The sequence below is a fragment of the Myxine glutinosa genome, chromosome 6 (genome assembly GCF_964187855.1).
Source record: "Myxine glutinosa chromosome 6, kmMyxGlut1.1, whole genome shotgun sequence".
Taxonomy (NCBI): domain Eukaryota; kingdom Metazoa; phylum Chordata; class Myxini; order Myxiniformes; family Myxinidae; genus Myxine; species Myxine glutinosa.
Window position 1 is genome coordinate 103,166,493 of NC_136266.1, and position 22,518 is coordinate 103,189,010.

At 45.4% G+C, this 22,518-nt stretch overlaps 2 protein-coding genes across 6 annotated transcripts in view; one reads left to right on the forward strand and one right to left on the reverse strand.

Moving 5' to 3' along the window:
• Nucleotides 1-22,518, reverse strand: part of RPH3AL (rabphilin 3A like (without C2 domains)) — a 791,901-nt gene that overhangs the window by 673,399 nt on the left and 95,984 nt on the right. The window lies entirely within an intron of this gene.
• Nucleotides 1-22,518, forward strand: part of ACAD10 (acyl-CoA dehydrogenase family member 10) — a 55,221-nt gene that overhangs the window by 20,767 nt on the left and 11,936 nt on the right. For all 5 annotated transcript variants that reach the window (XM_078780229.1, XM_078780228.1, XM_068120702.2 and 2 more), the window contains exons 10-17: nucleotides 1,536-1,766; nucleotides 1,998-2,138; nucleotides 4,705-4,842; nucleotides 14,875-14,965; nucleotides 16,862-17,020; nucleotides 21,042-21,214; nucleotides 21,542-21,685; nucleotides 21,793-21,870. In XM_078780229.1, the coding sequence (XP_078636355.1) occupies nucleotides 1,536-1,766; nucleotides 1,998-2,138; nucleotides 4,705-4,842; nucleotides 14,875-14,965; nucleotides 16,862-17,020; nucleotides 21,042-21,214; nucleotides 21,542-21,685; nucleotides 21,793-21,870 (1,155 nt within the window). The remainder of the gene's footprint in view (nucleotides 1-1,535; nucleotides 1,767-1,997; nucleotides 2,139-4,704; nucleotides 4,843-14,874; nucleotides 14,966-16,861; nucleotides 17,021-21,041; nucleotides 21,215-21,541; nucleotides 21,686-21,792; nucleotides 21,871-22,518) is intronic.

Here is a 22,518-nt window from a genome sequence, read left to right on the forward strand (position 1 = left end):
CTAATTTCCTGTTTGACATTGAGGACCTCCATCCATTGTTGAGACAGCAGAAGTAGCATGTCCAGAGTAGAGTGACCTGGTCTGAATCCAAATTGATGATCAGAGATCAAGCCATTGGAGAAGAGGATGGATTTGATATCCGAAGCAATGATGGATTCCATGTCTTTGCTTATAATTGGGAGCAGGCTGATTGGTCTGTAGGTGCAAGTATCTGTTTTTGCACCTTTTTGTGTAAAGTTGTAATGTTTGCTGATTTCCAAGATGCTGGCAGATGACCTTGAGCAAAAGAGAGGGTGAAGAGAACAGAGAGAGGTTTTGAAAGAGCGGCAGAGCAGGATTTTAGGACCCATGGGCTGATGCCGTCTGGTCCAGTTGCAGAATCGGAGTCGAGGATTGACAGAAACTTCTCCACCTTGTCAGGAGAGAAGGACACAGAGTCCAGGAGCAGCTGGGTTCGACTGGGTATGGTGGGTACAGAGAGATAAGGTTTGGGACACAAGATTTTGAGGCAAACACAGAATTGCAGCATTCAGCTTTTTCACGTGTGGAGTCAGCTCTGTAGCGGTTTGAGGTAAGGGAGGGGATGGAAGGTGAACAAACACCAGAAACAGATTTGACAACATGCCACCAGGATTTGGAAGATGGAGACAGGTTTGAGAGTTCACTCTTGAGATTAGAGAGATATTGTTTCCTGGCTGTCCTGAGTGTAGACACACACTTGTTCCGAGCTTGGTGGAAGGAACTGATATTGCCTTCAGTTGGATTACCCTTCCATGAGGCAAAGGCAAGTTGTTTCAGGGCGACTGCCTCACCACAAGATTCAGTGTACCATGGACGGGGGGAAGGGTAAGACAACTGAAGAAGAGATGGGATAAATCTGTGCATGAGAGAGAGAGAGAGCAGTTTACTTTGCAAGAATTCCCAGGATGAGTTGATGTCAGAGGCAGTCGAGATGGGAGACCAGTCCAGATGATTGATGGCTGCTTGAAGACCGTGCCAGTTGGTCTGAGTGAAATGCCAGACTCGTCAACGCTGAGGAGGCTCTCTGAGAATGGCCAGAGAGATGTCCACTTTAACAAGCATTTTTCACCCTGCTCCAGGGGGTTTGACCAAAAATATACTGTTCTCACACATTCTTGCCATGTAGTGATAACTGCCAAGTTCAGTTAATTCCTGCACAACTGTATCGGAGGAGATAGGGTGACGGAGGGACAGACAGAGCCGATTACAGTATCCCCCCCACTTGTTTTTTAGTTTTTGGTTTTTTTCAAAGTGTGAAAGTGTGGGGATAAACACCAATCAAATAATATTTTCCTTTGAATTTTATTTTGAAACTATTATTAAGACTTGAAATAAGATGTATTAGTCTCCATCCTCATGTAAAACCTGCATATAGTGAAGGAATCTTACACACATATAATTCATTAAAAACAAAATTATTGACGACTGTTGAGATGTCACATACAAAGAGCGTCCTGAAACTTGAGCAATGTGATAAAATAGATGCCTTTGTTAGATCTATAAATGTTGTGCAGAATGAATTTCTTCATTCAAGAGGGCTTTGCACAAAGTCAGACTCGACAAGCCAGCACCATGTCGGAGGACTCCCGTTAGAACCTGCAGATTTACCACTCCGGGTTCAGACTCTGCTGAGCCGTTTGAAGGCCTTCATGGAAAGTCATGTGTATCCTGCCGAGGCTGACCTGAGGGCACACGAAAACTCTCGGGAAGGATGGAAACCTCATCCTCTGATTGGAGATCTCAAAGTAACCTGTGAGATGCACTGCACTTTGGAAATTATTATTTTATTGTTTTCTTCTTCTTCTGTCTGTTCTTCACTTGAAAATTGATGGATAAATATAATAATTTTACAGTGTTTTGACCAATGGTCACAGATAGCTGAAGAAAATGTTTGCTTTTGCTCGTTTCGTGTTTCCTGCATCTCTAAAATCTTCCTATCAAACCACTTGCCTGTTCTCGCTTCACATGTTCTCTAGGAGAAAGCCAAGGCTGAGGGCCTGTGGAACCTCTTTCTGACCAGAGAGATAGACCCAGAAATGGAGCATGGAGCAGGCCTAAGCAACGTCGAATACTCTTTCTTGTGTGAGGTTATGGGACAATCACCATATGCACCAGAAGTGAGCTTGGAGCCAATTTCATTTGCTGTGAAGCTTCATCTAGCACATTTTTGCCTCCTTTTTCACATCACATGTCCTTTGTTTTTTTTTTGTCTATCTACACCATACACCGCTCCTTTCCTATGCCATCGGCAGGCGCTGCATGACGTCATTGCCGGGCACCGAAAAGGGCTCAGCAATGACACGCGCTGAAAGGGAGTACTCAGTTTTCACTCCGCTTTCTTTCTTGTTTGGTTGTTCGGGCGATATCTCAGGGGCATCCTTTGAGCTAGGAAGCTGAAACTTCGGCACAATAGTGAGCAAGTTCTTTGGCAAAAACTGTACTTTTTATTATTAATTAATTGATTAGTTACTTAATTATTATCGATTAATTAAGCACTTATTTATTTCCTTTTTCATCTGGGCAATATCTCAGGCACCTTTTGAGCTATGAAGCTGATATTTGGACATGACAATGACCAAGTGATTTGGCAGTAAAGGATATTTTTGATTTATTGATTAATCAATTGATCGATTAATTATTTCATTATTCGATTCATGACTTAATTTTTTTTAAGTTTCAGATTTGGATGAAACAGTGGTGGTTTCGGTATTGTATTAGCCAATTGATTAATTATTTAATTATTTAATAATTATTATTTATTTATTTGTAATCAGCTTCAAACCGCTTCGGACAAATTAAGCCCAGGTTTCTTAATACATTAGTGTATCGTTTGAGTAGTATCGTTTTCGTCATAATAATAATAATATATTAAATATAACCATAACACTTTAATCCCAATGTCATGAATACAAAGTTAATCGGTTGAAGCGGTGTATGGTTCATTACTCGGTGATGAGCGGTGTTCGGCACTAATATTAATAATTGCAGAAGTAAGGAATTAGCCTCGGTTTTTTTATGGTAATATCATTTTCGAAATACATTTTCTAATTATAGTAAATCTAATCGTAACACTAATCCCTTCGTAGTGACTGCAAACATACTGGAAGTTAAAATATATCACCACCTACATATTAAAGTCGCGGCAGTTTTGTGTCCGTTATGTCATTACGTTTATGATGTCATTACGACGGCTGACTCCACCGAGCGACATTTTAATTTACTTGTAGGCCGACACCCGCTCACTACGGGAGCTGCAGAAAGGATAATTCCTCTTTGGGGTATATAGATTACAGTAGATCTATGGTCGGGTCTCAAGAACACTGGGTGTGTTCATTTACCAAGTTTCTTGTGGAGAGATCGCCTAGTGGTTTAAGCATTCGAGCAAGCACTCCATTCAAACCCCTTAAGGAACAGCTGGCTTGGCAAGCGCTAGCTAGCTGCTTGGTAAATGAGCACACCTCCAACCCATTGTGAGGTATAAAGATTACAGTAGATCTTCGCTCAGTTCTGTAAGTAAAACGTACCTCATGGATGTCGGGATTCCTCCAAATTTCTTTGTTTAATGTTATAAGGAGCATTAGTGACTGTTTAAAAAGCTAATCATATGTGTTTGTGGTTTATAATATTTTACAAGCCCAGCTATGCTGCTGTTAGACTTTTAGTCTTGTTTTTGTTTTTTGTTTTTCCAAGGAATATTATTTACTAGCCGAAACCCGTGGAACATCCACGGAAGGGAGGATGTGGTGTATGGATAGAGTGTACCATTATGGATGGCATAGGGGTGCGCTCATGGGATCTTCTTCTTCCGTTAAGCTCCAATTTTTTCTCTTTAAGTTAAGTCCAATCAGTCCTCTCTGCTCGAAGTGCTCAGGCCATGCCTTCCTGCTCTCATACTTTTATTGCCGTTCGATGTAGAAAGGGATTGACATATCGTTCGTCTGTTTCAGCTCGTTATCTTTAAGCTTCCTTACGTTTTGCCACCTGCTACACCTCTGAGTTACGAGGATTTATGCAACGCACCCCGAGTATCGCAACGTCACTCCATTTAACTTTATTAAAATGACGATAAAGACGTTTCCTTATATATCCTAATTTAAAATGTTCAAGGGAATAAAAAGACCATTTGGTTCACACCACCCATGTTCACACCACTCGACTGTCCAATCAGCGGACGGCTCGCTTCGCCTTCGCCCAGCAGACGCCAATACGATGGCGTCGTAAGATGGCGTCGTATCGGCAGTTAATCAGATGCTTTTGGGCCCCAACGTCGGCTAATTCAGATTTTTCGAGTATGGCTGTACGTGATAAACAAAGAGCGCGGTTCGTAGATCGTAAATCCATTAGTGCCGTGGGCATCGCGTCACTGGGTGCGGCGTAAAAGGGATAACAAAGTCGAGTTCTTACGCTATTATTATATAGATACTTCTTTCTTATATTGCCAGTTTTGGCCTAAAACGATCTCATCCAAGTTTTCTTTTTGGCTATTATTGAAAGATGGTCTGGGAACATCATGGTCCTTGCTGGCCAAATGGTCATAAAGTGCTGTAAATAACCTGTGGGTCAATAGTGGGATGGAATGTACATTTTTCTCCCAACTGTTTTGATAGCGAGCCAAGCATGCAATGAACGCACACAGTCATGCGGCTCAAAGGATGTACAAATGAAATATTGTTTCTTGTCCAGGTGTTTAATTGCTCACCACCTGACACCGGAAACATGGAGGTGCTGCTGAGATATGGCACGGAGAGTCAAAAGGCACAATGGCTGCTCCGTCTGCTTGATGGAGACATACGCTCATGTTTTGCCATGACAGAGCCACAGGTGAATGACAAATTAGGACATCCGGTTGTAAAGACAATGATTATTCATTTGTAATTGTACTTTTTTGTTGTTGCTAATTGAAGAATCGCAGAGGAGCTTGTACATGTTACTTGTAGGACATTGACTTTTTGAGCTGTGCAGTTAGTTACCTCCCCCACCTAAGATTGTTATGTTTTCACCCCTGTTTGACTATGTATGTCTGTCTGTCTGTAAGCAAGATATCTCAAAAAGTTATGGGCGGATTCGGACTTAACTTTGTGGACAGGTTGTGAGTGCGATAACGACAAATTAATTAGACTGGCAACGGTACCCGCCCTAAGGGCGGGGCTTCAATTGGGAAGCCCAAATGAAAAGGCAAAATATCAGAAATTGAAGGCTTTTTTATTTTAAACGATTCACATAAACATCCGTTGAATCATATCACACGCAAATCAACAAAATCTAAACAGTACATGGCGCCCATTTTGAAGAAAGATTGAATTCTGCAAAACTGAGGCGGCCGCTACACGTCTTTCTCAGTCACACGTTTATGTGTGAAGAGTGCGCGCCGAATCTAACATGGAAGCGGCCGCTACACCTGTTTCTCAGTCGCTTTGCACACGCTGCCGTGTTACTTCAGAGCCGCACGTTTATAGAGGAAGAGTTCGTCAGGAGTCGATCTACTCTCTCCTGGTACGTAGAATAAACAGTATTTGTAGAATTTCAACAAAAGCCACATCACTGTTCATATAGGTAAATATTATTCCATCGTGTTTGGAAAAACTGGAAAATTGGAAAACTTGGAAAAATTGGAAAAACAATACAGCCTATTTTACTCCAGGGGATCCTAGGATTACCCATCCAAAATATCGTTGCGATTGGTTCAGCCGTTTTTGCGGTACCTTCGAACGGACAGATGGACGGACATTTGGTGAATTATAGTAAGATTTTGGTGAAGATCCAGATACGAATACGAGGACTTTTTAAAAAAGTGATTCTTCACCATTGACAGATGGTGCCAAAAACGACATCCTGGATAGTTTCAAAAAGTTGTGGACAATTTTGACAAAACCTGGTGGATGAGTTGGTTAGGTGACAGGAACAAGCCAATTAGATTTTGGTTCAGGTCCGAATCCAGATCCGGCCTATCAGTGGGATACAAAACGTAAACTGTTCAGCCTGGTGAAGGTATATGTTCCACCAAGTGCTGTTGTCGTTGCCCTGCGCTCATGAAGCGAAAAGCAGGGGTAAGCAATCGTGTGCCGTACGTGTGCCGTGTCTGCATTTTTAAAATTCATTTTCTCGGCAACCGCTGGTCCGATTGACATGAAATGTTACCATAGGAGCGCCTCCGCCTGCAGAAATTTTTTATTCAGAATTATGACATCATAGGTCACGTGGTATGGACGCCATCTTGGAAAAACGTTACACCTCTATCTCCCAAACCGCTCAATGGAAAAAATGGAAACATGGCTCATTGTCAAGTACTCCCCATGGGGAATAAGATATGTTGATGATGTCATCGGCACCTTAATTATGACGTCATAATTCGACAAGTACAATGTTTGATTTGATCAGTATGAATTTTTTTCACTGCAATTCTTGGTCCGATTGACACGAAATTTTCACCATAGGAGGGCCTCCTGTATAATATTTTAATGATTATTATGACGTCATAGGCCACGTGGTACAGGTGCCATCTTTGAAAAACTTTGCACCTCTATATCTCTGAAACCACTCAATCGAAAAAATTGAGACCTGGCTCATTGCCAACTACTCCCCATGGGGAATAAGATATGTTAATGATGATGTCATCGGTGCCTTCGTTATGACGTCATAACTCGACAAATACAACACTTATCCATCTGATCATTATTAATATTTTTTCAGCAACTGTTGGTCTGATGGACACGACATTTTCACCATAGGAGCGCCTCCTCCTTTAGAATATTTTAATGATAATCATGACATCATAGGTCATGTGTTACAGGCGCCATCTTGGAAAAACCGAAAAACGTTGCACCTCTATATCTCCAAAACCGCTCTATGGAAAAAATTGAAACATGGCTCATTTTAAATAACTCCATATGGGGAATAGGTGTTGAAAACGATGACGTCATTGGTGCCATAATTATGATGATGAATTATGATGTCATTCAACAGGGACAATGCTTAGTCTGATCAGTTTGAAATTTATTGAGCATGATATATGCAACAAATATATTGGAGAATATAATTTTATGATGTCATCGCTCACGTGGTGTGGCAGCCATATTGGATCCCCAAAAAAAGAAACGTTCAAAAACGGAAGAGTTGGCTCACACCAAGTTGACTGCGCATCAGGGTGGCCCTTATTTTAGAAATTTTGAAATGTTAAGCTCTCACCCTCAACAACTGGTCCATTTGCCCGAAAAACAAACCAGGCCAAATGTCAGCTAAATTCATAAATATTTAGAGGTAGTCCAGCACCCTTTAACATGTCCTCCTATAGGCCATGTGATTGAGGTCATGTAACACTAAAAACACATATCACAGATAATACAGTATGTATCACAACTGCTACGAACACAGGACACAGAAATGGGGCATGTGTTCTGTTGGAACAAAAAATTGGTGGTGACTTGCTGTACTTTGCATGTCGTCACCACATTATGGAGCTGCTGCCTGCTGCAGTATGTAAAGCAGTCATGGGGAGCACCTCTGGACCGGAAGTTATTCTGTTTAAGAGATTCCAATCAAAGTGGGACTCTATTGACCAGACTGCATTCTCCCTGTGACTGATAAAGTTATCGATTTTGCAAAGAAGCAGCTTGACCTCAATCAGCCACGGGATGATTATAAAGAACTTCTGGAACTGACCATTTTGTTTCTTGGAGGAGTTCCTGCTCGTGGCATTCATTTCCGTGCTCCTGGTGCAATTCACCATGCAAGATGGATGTCGAAGGCCATCTACAGTCTCAAAATCTGGCTTTTCCACCAACAGTTCAAGCTGACGGCACGAGAGAGGAATGGCCTACGAGAAATTTGTCTGTTTGTTTCTGAAGTGTATTTGCAAGCCTGGATGAAAGCTCCAAGTGCAGCTGAAGCTCCAATGAATGATCTGCTGCTGATGAAGACCTTGATCTCTTACAAGACTGCAAGTTGTGCAATCTCAACAGCCACCAGTGAGAAGTTGAGGAACCATCTGTGGTACTTGTCAGAAGAGCTGGTGGGGTTAGCCTTCTTCGACAAACTAGTGCCTATCGCTACTAAACAACTGATGGTGGAAGCACTGAAAGGCGAGCGTCCATTAGATGAAAAACCATCAAAGATGCCACGGCCTGACATGAAAGCCTTAAGCGAGAAGGGAATTGAAGAATTTGTGTCGCCACACACAAAAACATTATTCGAAAAGTTGAAAATCTCGTCAGACTTTTTAACTGTGGATCCAAGCACATGGGGTGACCATGAAGGCTACAGAGCTGCTGTGGAACAGATCAGGGAGTTGAAGGTCGTAAATGACCACGCTGAACGAGGTGTGGCCCTCATGAAAAGTTACAACCGGCTCCTTACCAAGGATGAGGAGCAACTCCAATTCTTACTTCAGGTCGTGTCTGAACACCGCCGTACTTATCCCGACTGTCGGAAAGCAACATTGGCTAAAATCAGGCAGCAATGATATGACTTATGTTGGTGAGAACCTTCCTTGACTAGAAACTAATATAATAACATCAGGAAATATAATAACATCAGGAATGAGAAATGAAATGAACTTTAAGAAGTGTATTTGTACAGTAGTTTTTTTTTTTTTTCTCTACATATAAAATCTTTATTCCTGAAGGTGCCTGGACTACCTCTAAATATAAACAGACTTGTATGAAATTTTGACTGCAGTGTTTCCATCCCAAATGGATCACAAGTAGGCCATGAGAACAGTCACATTAACATTTTAAAATTTTCACCCCGTTTGAGGGCCACCCTACTGCGCATGCATGGTAAGTATTCGATGAATACCATGTAGTTATACATGTGATGTTCTACCTTACAATGGTAACTTCTCTGTACCATTAATATGGAGGATAGAGAATAGTAATGAGTTTCCTTTGATCCGTCATAAATGCCATATTTGATTGGGTCATTTTCCTTATAGAACATGCCTTTTTATGGACATAACTCCTCCCATGCCCTTGAATGCAATTTGTGTATATATATATTTTATTGTACCAAGTGTTATATTGAAATTATTAAACAGGATTGTCGTGAAAATCAAGCTCAGACACGACTTGACCTCTGGGTAGGTTTAATATCATTTAGATCTGTAGTACATCCTGTAAGAATACATGCATGCAACAGGCATTAAATCAGAGCATTTCATGAGCAGCAATGGTTGATTCAATATAACAATGGTTAGCGCAGCACATTGTCAGCGCAGCATTTGGGGCGTACATACCATTCAAACTACTGGATAATGTCACAGTGAGTTCCGCTGAAGTGTCTGCGCGCCCCGGTTGTCCCGGGTCTTATAGACGCCCCCCTTCCGTAGCGAGCACCCCTGGGTTCACCTTGGTATAATTTCACTACATTCTCCCCGCCGTTAGAACTATACTGCCGCTCGGCAGGTTGCAAGCAAGCATCAGCAATAAACGAATGGGTCACGTCAATCCACGTCAGTCGGTCCACCCGTAGCGGTCGGGGCGGCGAACCTCCCTGCCAGTTCGTGTTCGGAATCCACCGGGCACGGCGTCCCCTAGCCCGGAGTCCCCCGCGTCGGAATAGCCGCCGGAGGTTGGAGTCGGAGGGGGCGCCCCTGCGCCTTCGGGCACGGGAGCGGGGGACGACGGGAGTAACAGTGGTAGTTCCATAGGGGAAGCTTCGATAGAGTCCATAGACTCGTAGACGGGTTCGTCGATATCCCTGTCGTCGTCCCCACATGGGGCGAGATGGCGTACGGAGACAGTAGACTCGCGGCCATCCGCCGTTAACACGCGACCATGCTCGGGATTAGCCTGGAGGACCTGCACCTTGTCAACAAGGGGGTCGTACTTGCTAGCGCGAACCGCTCGTTTGAGATAGGCGGGCCCCGGTTCAGCGAGCCAGCTGGGTAAAGATTGGATACTGCCGGAGCTTCTAGGGTGGTGGAACAGTCGTTCGTGAGGAGTCTGGTTGGTGGCAGTACATAGGAGAGCCCGGATCGAGTTTAGAGCGGCAGGTAGTGACCACGCCCATTTATCGAGGCCTCGGCCGAGGGTCCGAAGGCTTAGCATGACGGCCCGCCATATAATCCCATTAAAGCGTTCGATCTGTCCATTCGCTTGGGGCTGGTACGGGGTGGTGTAGCTCGAAGCGACATTATGCTGGAGCAAGTAGCCCCTCACCTCCTGGGACAGGAACACCGCACCCCGATCGGTATGCACGTAGGCCGGATACTCGAACATAGAAAACAAATTCTGCAGGCACCGAATAACCGTGGCAGCCGACATATCCCCGCACGTGTAAGCAAAGGGGAATCGGGAATACTCATCGACGATAGTGAGCAGATAGCGAGAGTTGCTCGACATCGGCAGCGGCCCTTTGAAGTCCATCGCCAAGCGCTCCCACGGTCTAGTAGCCCTAACGAGTGTCCCCAGAGGGGGGCTATAAAAACGCGGTTTGAGTTCCGCACAGATCGCGCAATCACGGCAGATGCGGCGGATGTCCTCCATCGAGTACGGCAGATTGCCCGCGCGCACAAAATGCGCGAAGCGCGTTACCCCGGGATGACACATAGTGCTGTGCAAAGTGCGCAGCCCCTCCAAAGTTACAACCCCCGCGCAAGTGGCCGGCCTCGATAAGGCGTCAGCGACCAGGTTATCCTTCCCCGGGCGGTATTTGATGGTGTAGCAGAAGTCGGCGAGTTCGATACGCCAACGGGTGATTTTCTCATTCTTAATGCGCTGAGCATGTAAGGTGTCGTACATAAACGCAACACTCTGTTGGTCCGTGATGATTTGGAAACTCCGCCCAAGCAGATACGGACGCCATCGCCGAATTGATTCGACGATCGCGTACGCTTCCTTTTCGACAGACGAATGCCTCCGCTCGGCGGAGGTGAGAGTCCGCGAGAAGAAAGCCACAGGGCGACCTCCTTGGGAGAGAGTCGCCGCTATCGCATGATCCGAGGCATCACTCTCCAAAACGAAAGAGGCACTCTCGTCAATCGTCGCGACAGCAGCGCCAGCAATGTCGACTTTAAGGCCCTCGAAGGCCGCCAGGGCGGCCGGGCCCATGGGGAAAGTGTCGCAGGCCACGAGGGGGCGGAGCTTTGCGGAGAAATTTTGCACCCACTTTGAGTAGTGGGCGAACAGCCCTAGAGCGTGTTTCAGCGAAGCCCGATCGCTAGGCGGAGCCATATCCAGCAAAGGGCGCAGATGCTCCTTATCCGGAGAGATGGAGCCATGGGTCACGGTGTACCCCAAAAGGTCTACCGTGCGTAGAGAGTATTGACACTTCGCCGCATTCATGGTTAAGCGATATTTCCGCGCGACCTCGAGGAAGCGTTTCAGATTAGCGTCGTGATGCTCCTGGTCATACCCACAAACCGTAAGATTGTCCAGATAGACAAAGACATCGGTCAAATTCCCCTTCGCAACGAGGTCATCCATAGCTCTCTGAAAACAAGTGACGCCGTTCGTTACCCCAAAGGGAAGTCTCGTGAACTGGTACAACCGCTGACCCGATTCAAAGGCTGTAAAGACACGATCAGCCCTAGAGATGGGGACTTGATGATACGCACTACGCAGATCGAGAGTGCTATAAACGGAATACAGGGCCACCTGGCGTACCAGGGCGTCCATCCCCGGTAAGGGGTAGGCATCCAGCTGTGTAAAACGATTAATCGTCTGCGAATAGTCGATTGCCATACGCCGGCGGTGGGCCTCACTCCGCACCACTAAGACTTGAGCCCGCCACGGTGACCTACTGTGTTCTATGATACCGTCCTTCAAGAGCAGGGCCGTTTCTTCCGCAATGAATTGCGCGTCCGCGCGAGAGTAGTGCCGCGATTTGACGGCTACAGGGGTACAATCAGTGGTCAGGTTGGGGAACAGTGAGAGTGGCTCCATGTCCATTTGAGCGAGGGCGCACACAGCGAGCGTGTCCGGCCCTCCGAAGTCTATTTCCAAACGTCCATGCCGCTTAAGGAAATCAATTCCTAACAGAACGTCAGCGCATAAGGCCGGTAATACCATGAGATACACGTCCGGGAACGTGCGTCCGTTTATCACAAGTTTCAATCGACACGCCCCTTTTGTGCTCAACCGAAGTCCCTGAGAGGCCATGAAGATCCGGCGGGTTGTCCCGAGAACCGGCCACCCATGTTGATGCACGAGTCGCTGATCAATAAAACTATCCGTGGACCCCGTGTCAATCAAAGCTTGCGCAAAAACGCCCGCGACCGTGAGCGGAATGAAGGCCTGTGCTAGGCCGGCAGACCCGGCAGGTATAGTTCCGGCCGGGCGAGAAGATCGCGCCTCGCGGGTGGATCCCACGCCGGCTGCAATCCTTCGGGCAGCGTTGGCAGGTTGGGCCTCAGCAGGAGCATTGAAGTCAGTTGGCTCATCAGCAGTTTCATTTGCCAGAGTGGGTGTGGGTTGGTCGTAAGAGCAGCCGCCAGATGGCGCTCGAGCCACGTGAGAAAGGTCTCTGCCGTCTGCAGTCATTTGCCAGAGCGGGTGTGGGTTGGTCGTAAGAGCAGCCGCCAGATGGCGCTCGAGCCACGTGAGAAAGATTTCTGCCGTCTGCAGATTCGCATGCCAAAGTGGGTGCATGTAATTCGCAAAAGCTGCCGTCAGATGGGGCTCGTGACACGTGCTGCGTTTGCCGCACTTCGAGAGGAATTTCCAAAGCAGGAGCATGTCGCTTGTTTGAAGTAGGCGTTTGAACGCCAGTCAAGGTCGGACGCGCTGTGACCGGTCGCGTTCGCGCCATTTGTTTCGGCGGCCCGATGTATCTCACCAAGGTCAGGCGGGTAGCCAGAGGCCCGCGAGGAGGAGAGCGGCTCTTCAAAGCAGAGCGAGGCGCCCCGTCCGGCGCTCGATCCGTTGGCTCCGCGATGAGCCCATTCAAGGTCGCTCGGGAATGCGTGCCCCGAGCGGCCTTTCTGCAGACCTTTGCAAAATGGCCCTTGGTGGAGCACAGGTGACATGTCGCCTCTCGGGCCGGGCATTCAGAGCGAGGATGCTGCCGATTTCCACAAAAATAACATTTTGCATACCGGTCAGGCCGTGGCCGGGCAGCGGCGGCAGCAGTGAGGCCGGAAGCGGAGTCCGCTTCCGGAGCTCCCAGAGACTCGGCCGTCGTGGTGGTCGGGTCCTCCTCCATATCCTCGACGGTAGCCCTCTCAGGTCGCGCGAGTTGCGAGGTCCCCGCCACGACTCGTGGGTGATCATATGCGGTCAATTGTTCTCGGGCATCTGTGTATACGCGTGCCAGCCGTAGTGCTTCTGTAAATGTCAGCTCCGCGACCTCCAAGAGACGGAGCCGCAAGACTCCAGAACTAATTCCGGAGATGAATGAATCTCGGAGCAAATCGTCCTGCACTTGCTCGTGGGTCCGGACGTCCTGCACGCAGTCTGCCAATAGGTAGCGCAACTCCTGCGCGAAGCGATCGATCGATTCAGACGGTTGCTGTCGCCGCTGAGAGAGTTGATGCCGGCCGTGCACAGCGCTCCGTGTCTTTACGTAGAGGCGCTTCAGCTCGGCTAGGGCCGTAGCGTACGTCCCAAATCGAGAAATGTTCTTGAAAACAGTGTGATGGACCTTGGACTGTAACACGGACAGCTTTATCGCAGCGGTGGGCTCTGTCTCGTGAGCCGCAAAGTAATTCTGCAGCGTGTTGAGCCAATGAGCAAACTCCGATGCAGATCCCTCAGCTTGAGGGTCGGCTCCGAGAATCGGTACCACGATCATCTTGTGGTCAGCCATTCCGGCGATCTAAATGATATTAAATGTCGTGAAAATCAAGCTCAGACACGACTTGACCTCTGGGTAGGTTTAATATCATTTAGATCTGTAGTACATCCTGTAAGAATACATGCATGCAACAGGCATTAAATCAGAGCATTTCATGAGCAGCAATGGTTGATTCAATATAACAATGGTTAGCGCAGCGCATTGTCAGCGCAGCATTTGGGGCGTACATACCATTCAAACTACTGGATAATGTCACAGTGAGTTCCGCTGAAGTGTCTGCGCGCCCCGGTTGTCCCGGGTCTTATAGACGCCCCCCTTCCGTAGAGAGCACCCCTGGGTTCACCTTGGTATAATTTCACTACAAGGATGTTACTGGTAAGTATTTTCATATGATTGAAGACTTCCCCAAGGAGGCTTGGGTGTGAAGCACCTTGCTAATATCTCCTCTGGCTTTATTATTTGTGTTGCAGTAGCGAAGCTCATGGAGGAACAAAGTATAACTGATAGTGGGGACAAATATATAGAGAGAGAGAGAGAGAGAGAGAGAGGAGAGAGAGAGAGAGAGAGAGAGAGAGAGAGGAGAGAGAGAGAGAGAGAGAGAGAGGAGAGAGAGAGAGAGAGAGAGAGAGAGAGAGAGAGAGAGAGAGAGAGAGAGAGAGAGAGAGAGAGAGAGAGAGAGAGAGAGAGAGAGAGAGAGAGAGAGAGAGAGAGAGAGAGAGAGAGAGAGAGAGAGAGAGAGAGAGAGAGAGAGAGAGAGAGAGAGAGAGGAGAGAAAAGAAAAAGAAAAAGAGAAAAAAGAGAGAAAGAGAACGAATTGAGATTGATCTTTGAATAGAATTGAGATTGAGAAATTGAGGAGAGAGAACGAAACTGAAATTATCAAGTAAAATGGTCGAGTAAGGAAAGGTTAGTGGGGTAATAAAGATTGTGGTCCAGATTGGGGATGACGAGATGGTGCTGCACTGCTTACTTGAAGTCCTGGATGGAAGAATGAGAGACAGAACAGCCTCTGGAAGGTGGTTCTGTAGAAAGGGTAATGCTATGCCTTTAATAACAGACTGCAAAGTCAATTTCCCCAGTGCTGGTGAACCTTGGAGTGGTAATACCGTTTATCCTTCCTTCCAGGTGGCTTCTTCTGATGCTACGAACATTGAGGCCATCATTGCGGAGAAGGAAGATTGTTACGTCATCAACGGCAGGAAATGGTTTACTTCAGGTAATGCACTATTCTTCTTACCTCAAAATATCAGCACTTTGTGATCCTTTATGGTGGATAAGCTTAACCAGATTGTTCTCGTTACCTCCACCACCAAAGGTGGATCGATGTTATGTATTAACCCCTGTTTGTGAGCAGGACATTTCAAAAAAGATATGGACAGATTTGGACGAAATGTGGTGGATAGGTTGGGTATGCGACGAGGACAAATTGATTTGATTTTGGTGAAGATCCGGATTGGGATATTGGGATTTTAAAAGTGATCCTTTACCATTGAGATATGGGATCAAAAACGATATATAGCATGAGCTGATTGGTCGTCATTCTGGTCTGTTTTCTCCCTTGCAACACTGATGCTTCTTTTTCACTTTGGCATGCCTCTTGAGAACCACTCACCGCAACCCTGCTGAGCAAGCCGTTCAACTTATTTTCACACGAAGACTGAAGCCAAAGCACACTATAAAATTTCAAGGTGCTCTGCGCTCTGCCCCAATACACTTCAGTGAGCCAGACCCAATTTTGAGATGGTTCTTGTCCCCCATTAATGGTGGTGAGCCCCCACCTTCCCATGCTCTTCAGGCTGTTCGGTAGGACCATTCGGTGCTCGAGAAGGCGAGAAAATTAATAGCACATAAAGGCAGATTCCAAAGGGGAGTGATTTAGAGAATTAAGGTGTGGGAATGGTGGGGGCTCGACACATACATAATGGTGGAGGCACCTTGGATTCTATGAAAACACTCCGGCACGCGTGCTATCATTTCACACAGAAACCAAACACTTATCCTATACATTTCTTAATGGAATATCTGTGCTATCTTACTCCTGGTAGACCCAATGGCTGTAACAATATAATGTCGTGCGCATGGGGGAAAGAGTGGGATGGTGGGCAGGTCATGGCTGTCACTCGCTCACATCACTCCGTATACATCGGCATGGCTCGGAATAGCCAAACGGTGATCGCCTTAAATCAAACCATGCATTTCCTCCAGCGCTAAAGTGATGGATTCTGCTTTATTGGCAGGAATGATGGCTAGAGAAAACGTCCCCTTGCTAACAATCAAATTATGACAGTTTTTTTTATTACAATGAGAATATAAATAATTAAAAGCACAATATGGAATAGCTGGCACACAGACGGTGTCTGCCTCATTCCTCCCTGGTGCATCCGCAGTGCCCTGACCCTTTTCTCTCTTTGCACCGATGATGATGAATCACCTGCTGGCTTGCTTGCAGAGTAGCACTGCTCATCTTACCTCGGCGCTTACTGCCAAACAGTAACTGGCCACACTGCCACCGCTGTTCGCTCAATGAGAACAAATAATTTGCACTCCTTATGGGCCATCTCAGGCACACACAATGCCGTGGACTTGCTTATATCGCAGAAATTTGGAGTGATTATGATCATAAAAAGAGAGGAAGAGGTGGGGGGAGCTCTTTGGGGAACCTATGCTCACAGGACATCAATGTGGCATTCTATCTGATCTATAGTTGCCTAAAAATGCATATCTACATGGCACAGCATGAAAACGTGATGGTTTGCCTTTGTAAAATGTACATATGACACAGTGGCCTTTCACGTTTTCCCATGGCACCTAGTAGTGTGCGTGCACACCACGTGCAAATATATTGTGCAGTGAAATTTTCCCCACCCGATAAACCACACACATAATCAGATGGTGAAAGAAGCTCTGAAGAATTGTGACGATCAAGCCTGAAGAATGTACTTTTATGTAAATCCTCCAACTGCAATCTCCTGGTTTGTGAATGTTTATGAATGAAAGTAGTTCTAGATTTGTGCAAAATAAATATGAACCTATGTTGAACCATCTATAGAACCTCTGAAGATTGTGAACCTGAACCTCTGAATATGAACCTCTGAAGATTATGCTGTTTCAGGTGTCCTCCACCCACGCTGCGAGATCTGCATCTTCATGGGCAAGACGGACCCATCGGCACCTCGGCACAAGCAGCAGAGCATGCTTCTCGTGCCCATGGCCTCTACTGGTGTACGCATTCTTCGACCACTCTCGGTCTTTGGTTTCAGTGATCCTCCTGGTAGGTTATCAGCAACAAGGTCTCAATTGATGACATACTTTCTTACATGTTCATTTTTATTTTGAAGTCGTTTTGAATTTTGTAAACGTTTATGTTTAGCTTCCAAATTATGGAGACAATTGACCAAATAAAATGCCAATCATTAGGATGCACTGCTATTCACATTAAGACTTGAGCAATAAGTAATGGGGCAACTTGAGCAATTTTCCCTCTACTCCTTATTACATTCGAGTCATTCAGCATTAATTTATTGGTTAATTTCATACACAATCAAAAAATCGTATTTTTTTTTTCGCATGCATTCCTCACCAGCCGATTCATGAAAGACTTGGGCCAAAAACTTTTCCACAGCCAACCCCACAAGACAGTGAGAATATAAGTAATAGTGGATATTCATCATTTACTCTGTTTGTCTGTGTGTCTGTCTGTGAGCAAGATATCTCAAAAAGTTGTGGACGGATTCGAACGAAACTTTGTGGACAGGTTGGGTGCGTGACAATGACGAATTGATTCGTTTTTGGTGAATGTTGTTCCAGATACCATAATTTTTTAAGTGATTCTTCACCATTGAGAGAATGGGCCAAATCGATATATAGCACGGGGTGGGGTTAGCAAAGAAAATTTTATGTTATGCTTGATGAACACACACACACACACACACACACACACACACACACACACACACACACACACACACACACACCTGTATGAGGCACACCTGTATGAGGACTTGTGAGTGGATTTTTGTGACTGAGGCACCTCGGCCTGTTCGAAGTTTCATTGCAGTAATACATACATACACACACATAAAAGTATGTACATCAAAATGACCAAAGGTTTACCTTGAAACAGGCAGGCATCTTTAAAAGAGGAATTCAAGTGGGAAATTGTCGCACAGTCACACAGAGCACAAAATATTAGGTGATCCTTTTCATAGCTCAAACTAACATGGCGGACCTCCAAGCATGATGTGAATGGATGTTATTTTTAGCTCGCCTGGAACGAAGTTCAGGGGAACTTATGCGATGGCTCATCGTCCGTCCGCCAGTCCGTCTGTAAACACTTTCAACTTCTTCTCCGAAACCGCTGAAGGGATTGGGACCAAACTTGGCATAAATTATATTTGTTGTGTTGTGACTAAAGTTTGTTCACGGCATTTAAAATATCGGGGTTTAAGGCGGTTTACCGGGGGTCAAAGTGGATCCAGGTTTGATCCCCCCGAAATAGATATTTGTTTTCTTCTCAGAAATTACATGCGCAATTTCGATGAAACTGGACCACAACCTTCATCACCCATGATGCATCAATATTTGTTCGTCATTAGAAAAATTGGGGCCTGAGGAGGTATATGGGGTTGGCAGAGGTGGGGGGGGGGGGTGGGGAAGGAGGAGGGTTGGGCCCAAAATAGGTATTTTTGTTTGTTTGTTTGTTTCAAGTCTTATGATTATGTTAGTATGATTCTCCATGCTGCCCTGTCTTCTAGCAACCATTGAAATTGGTTTAAAATACCTTTAGCCAGTGCAGTATACTGTTTATTCTACCAGGTGAGTGCCAGGGGTATTGCCCCTATGTTTATTATATGTATCAATTTATGTGGAAGTGACGGGTCGTATAATGATAGCAGATCGCACAAAGGGGAAAAAGTAACATAACACATATTTAGCGGGTGAGACACTGCACAACGCATGACACCACGGGCCTGAACGCATGCAGGTGGGCTGGGGGGGGGGGGGGGGGGGGGGGGTTGCTTTTGCTCGTCGATCAATGTACTTTCTACTTTTTAAAGGAAGGAAATATACGTCATATATCAGGAGGAAGAAGCTGAGGAGTTCCATTACCAATAAGCTTGTAGAGCGCCATCCAAGTTGCTCAATCACTCAAGCAAGTGCTCCAACGAAACGGTCGATTGGGAACGGCTGGTTTGGCTAGTGATTCGTACTTGTGAAGATCAGGCATTTGATGATGATGTGCTTGGAACTTTTTAGGAGCATACAGGCAAGGTCATAAAAATTGACGTTTTTATAATAAAGTTATTCAAAAACGAAAAGCTGCCAGGGCCTCCCAGACCTGTACGTGCACAGTCGGGTTAAGTTTAGCAGCATTAATTTGTTTTCCGGGTGGACAGCACTATTAATACAATGGAAGTATATCGCACAAAACGTGAGCTCTGTCTACTGTAATATGAAGTTTTTTTCAGGGTAAAGCTTGCAAAATCAGTGTTCACCAATTGCTAGATATAGTAAATTTTGTCAGATTTCACTCCAGATTTTGAGAGTCTACAGCATCCAAGCCTCATATCCGCATCCAGATTTTGATGATATGCTTAAATTATGTAATGATAATAATCGATCGTGTTTCCAAGGCAAGGCACGTTTTAATAGGCCGAAACAAAATGGTGGCAGAAGAACCCAGCGATGTGAGAGGGTTGACCAAGATGGTGCATCGCCATTTTGGTAAGGCTTTTTTTTGTGATTAGCACCGCCTAAATGATCTTCAAAAGGGGTGTTTAAACACACCCAAACACCCAGTTTTCATTCATCCACTTCCTTGGAGTTTGATTAGTATGAATGCAAAGTTTGGGGCTGCTAGGTTTCATGGTTTTTGAGTTATTGAGGAGACACACGCAGACACTGACACACTGATGCACCCACACACTGCCTTTTATTATTATTATGGACGAGGAAAAGCACATGGCGTTGCCGGGCAACAGAGGGTCCCTCCTCCAACACCTTCCCTTCCCTCATCCCACCCCGTCTTCTGCCTCCTCTCACACCACATCACTCTCCCTCCGGACTGCTACCTTCCCATCAGACTCCCACCCCACCACCCTTCAAACTCTCATCCCACCTCTTCCACTCCCTCCTCCCACTCCACCAAGCAAGTAAGAACAAGCCAATTAGATTTTGCTTCAGGTCTGGATCCAGATCGGGCCTATCGGTGGATACAAAACGTAAACTGTTCAGCCTGGCAGAGGTATGTGCTCTACTGAGTGCTGTTCTAGTTTACTCTTTTAATTATGTTTTCGAGTGATTAGTTCAGATCTCAATAGACCAAATTTGAAGTTCGTTATCACACTGAAAACCGAGTCGAATTTGAAGATTGAAAACTCAATCCAAATCGGAGCAAACGATAGATAGTAATGAGCGCACAGAAATGATGAACGACAAAGCGCAAATGCACTGAAACGTGGAATTCGGAAGTTCCGTTCACTAAAAGGCAGTTTTTATTCATTTTTTAATTTTTATGATCTACGGCTCATAATGGAGCTTCCACTCACATCTTATACACCTGGACATACAGACGAGTCATGACACAGGACTACTAAACGAGAAAAACACAGCCACTGATTTTCGGGGAAGTGACGTCATGTCCCGAGATACTCGGGGTACATGTTTTCTCTCCGGGGGAAATTTAAGTGGCCGCTATGAACAGGTGGTCGCTAAGGCAGGTTTGTAAAACTTTGTAATACTGTAATACTTTGTTTGTAATACTTTGTGTAAAATCCAGGATCTTTTGTGAAATTCAATTCTTTATTTTACTAACATGGATATGCAACAGGACACAAAATAGCACGTGCAACAAATTATAAAGTGGGTCAAACATCTCAAGCAATCCAAGACAAAAAAAATGCCAATGAAACATCAAAAAACTTCTCTATCCTCACATCTGAAGTACTATAATGTGACTACACATGTATGCAAATTGGTGGAATTGTTGACTCTCCACGTTTGTTCCATACATCCCCTTTCCCTCTTCTCGTCATCTCCCTTCTGTTTGTAATATGTGGATAACACCATGTCGAACTTACAAGCGATTTGTTATTTAGGCTTATTTATCAACAACTGCACAATTGTTCTCACATTGGACCTACAAATCTTTCAGAATTGTTACCTCCTCCCTTCAGGTGATATCCTTTATTTATCACTTGAAGTAATTCATTAATAATATATCGAATTACACACACTGATGTGGGTAAAGCAATTGTGAATGTGTTTACTGCCTGTTGTTTGATCTTGCGTAGGTGGCCATGGGGACGTGGTGTTTGAAGGTGTCCGTGTGCCACTGGGAAACCTTCTTCTGGGAACTGGCAGGGGCTTTGAAATAGCACAAGGCCGGTTGGGACCCGGTCGTGTCCACCACTGCATGCGCCTAATTGGTTCTGCTGAACGGGCCTTGCAGTTGATGAAGGGCCGGGTGAGTGGTTCCAGCACAAGATGGTTTCCTTTCTCAAGGGACACTGTAGCATATTAAAAACCCAATCCATATGAATATAAATGGGCTTTGTATCCTATTGTGCTCCAGGGTGCCGCCCTCCCTTCCCACTAGAATGCAAATTGTAATTGTAAAATAAAAGGCCTTCCCACTAGAATGGCAAATTGTAACTTCCCGGACCAAATATTACTGTTGTAATTGTACAAAATATTTGTGTATTGAAGAACATAGGTGTTGTCCTTTTTTTCTGCAGGGATGTTCATTGATTTCTGCACTTGTCTTTCTCCTTGGTCTCGTGCTGTTCTGCAGGTAAAAACCCGCCTAGCTTTTGGTAAACCTCTAGCTGAGCAGGGGTCGGTGCAAGCGGACATTGCAGCTTCACGAGCGGATATTGAACAGGCGAGGCTCTTGGTGCTGAAAACGGCTCGACTCATGGACACTGTAGGAAACAAGGTACCTTGGAAATGCATCATAAGTTATTGTTGATGTGTCTCGATGCATTTCACTTTGCTGGAATATTCCTTGGGAATATTGATGTCATGTTGCACTTTCCTCCAAAGGTTGCAGCACCCGAAATTGCTATGATCAAGATGGTGGTTCCATTAATGGCGCAACGAGTTATCGACAGAGCAATCCAGGTAACAATAACGATGATTAATTACCCTTGCCAGAGGAGAGAGTATTGCATTTGAGACCGTTTGTCCACACAGAATAAATATGACTTTCTCCGCAACCGTTGGTCCGATTGACAGGAAATTTTCACCATAAGTGCGCCTCCTCAAGTAGAATTTTTTAATGATAATTATGACGTTATCTGTCACGTGGTACAGGCGCCATCTTGGAAACCCCGAAAAGCTTTGCACCTCTATATCTCCAAAAGCGCTGCATAGAAAAAAATTGAGACATGGCTCATTGTAAAGAACCCTCCATGGGGAATAACTTGTGTTAATGATGTCATAGGTGCCTCCATTATGACGTCATAATGCGACAAGTACAAAACTTCATCCGATCAAGATGAAATTTCTTGAGCGTCATCTAGGGATAAATTGGTGGCAAAAAAAAAATGACGTCATCGGTCACGTGTTTTTGCCGCCATATTTGTTTTAACACAAAAGCCTTAAAAACCACTAAAACATGTCCTTGAGAGGGTCTGCAATCTGATTGCTCTTTCTTGTTTGTAACTCTTAAAGCCGTGGTTCCCAACCTGGGGGCCATGGTGTATTTCTCAGGGGGCCTTGGGGTAATTTGAACCATTCTCGTCTACCTACAGTCACGTGAAAAAGTAA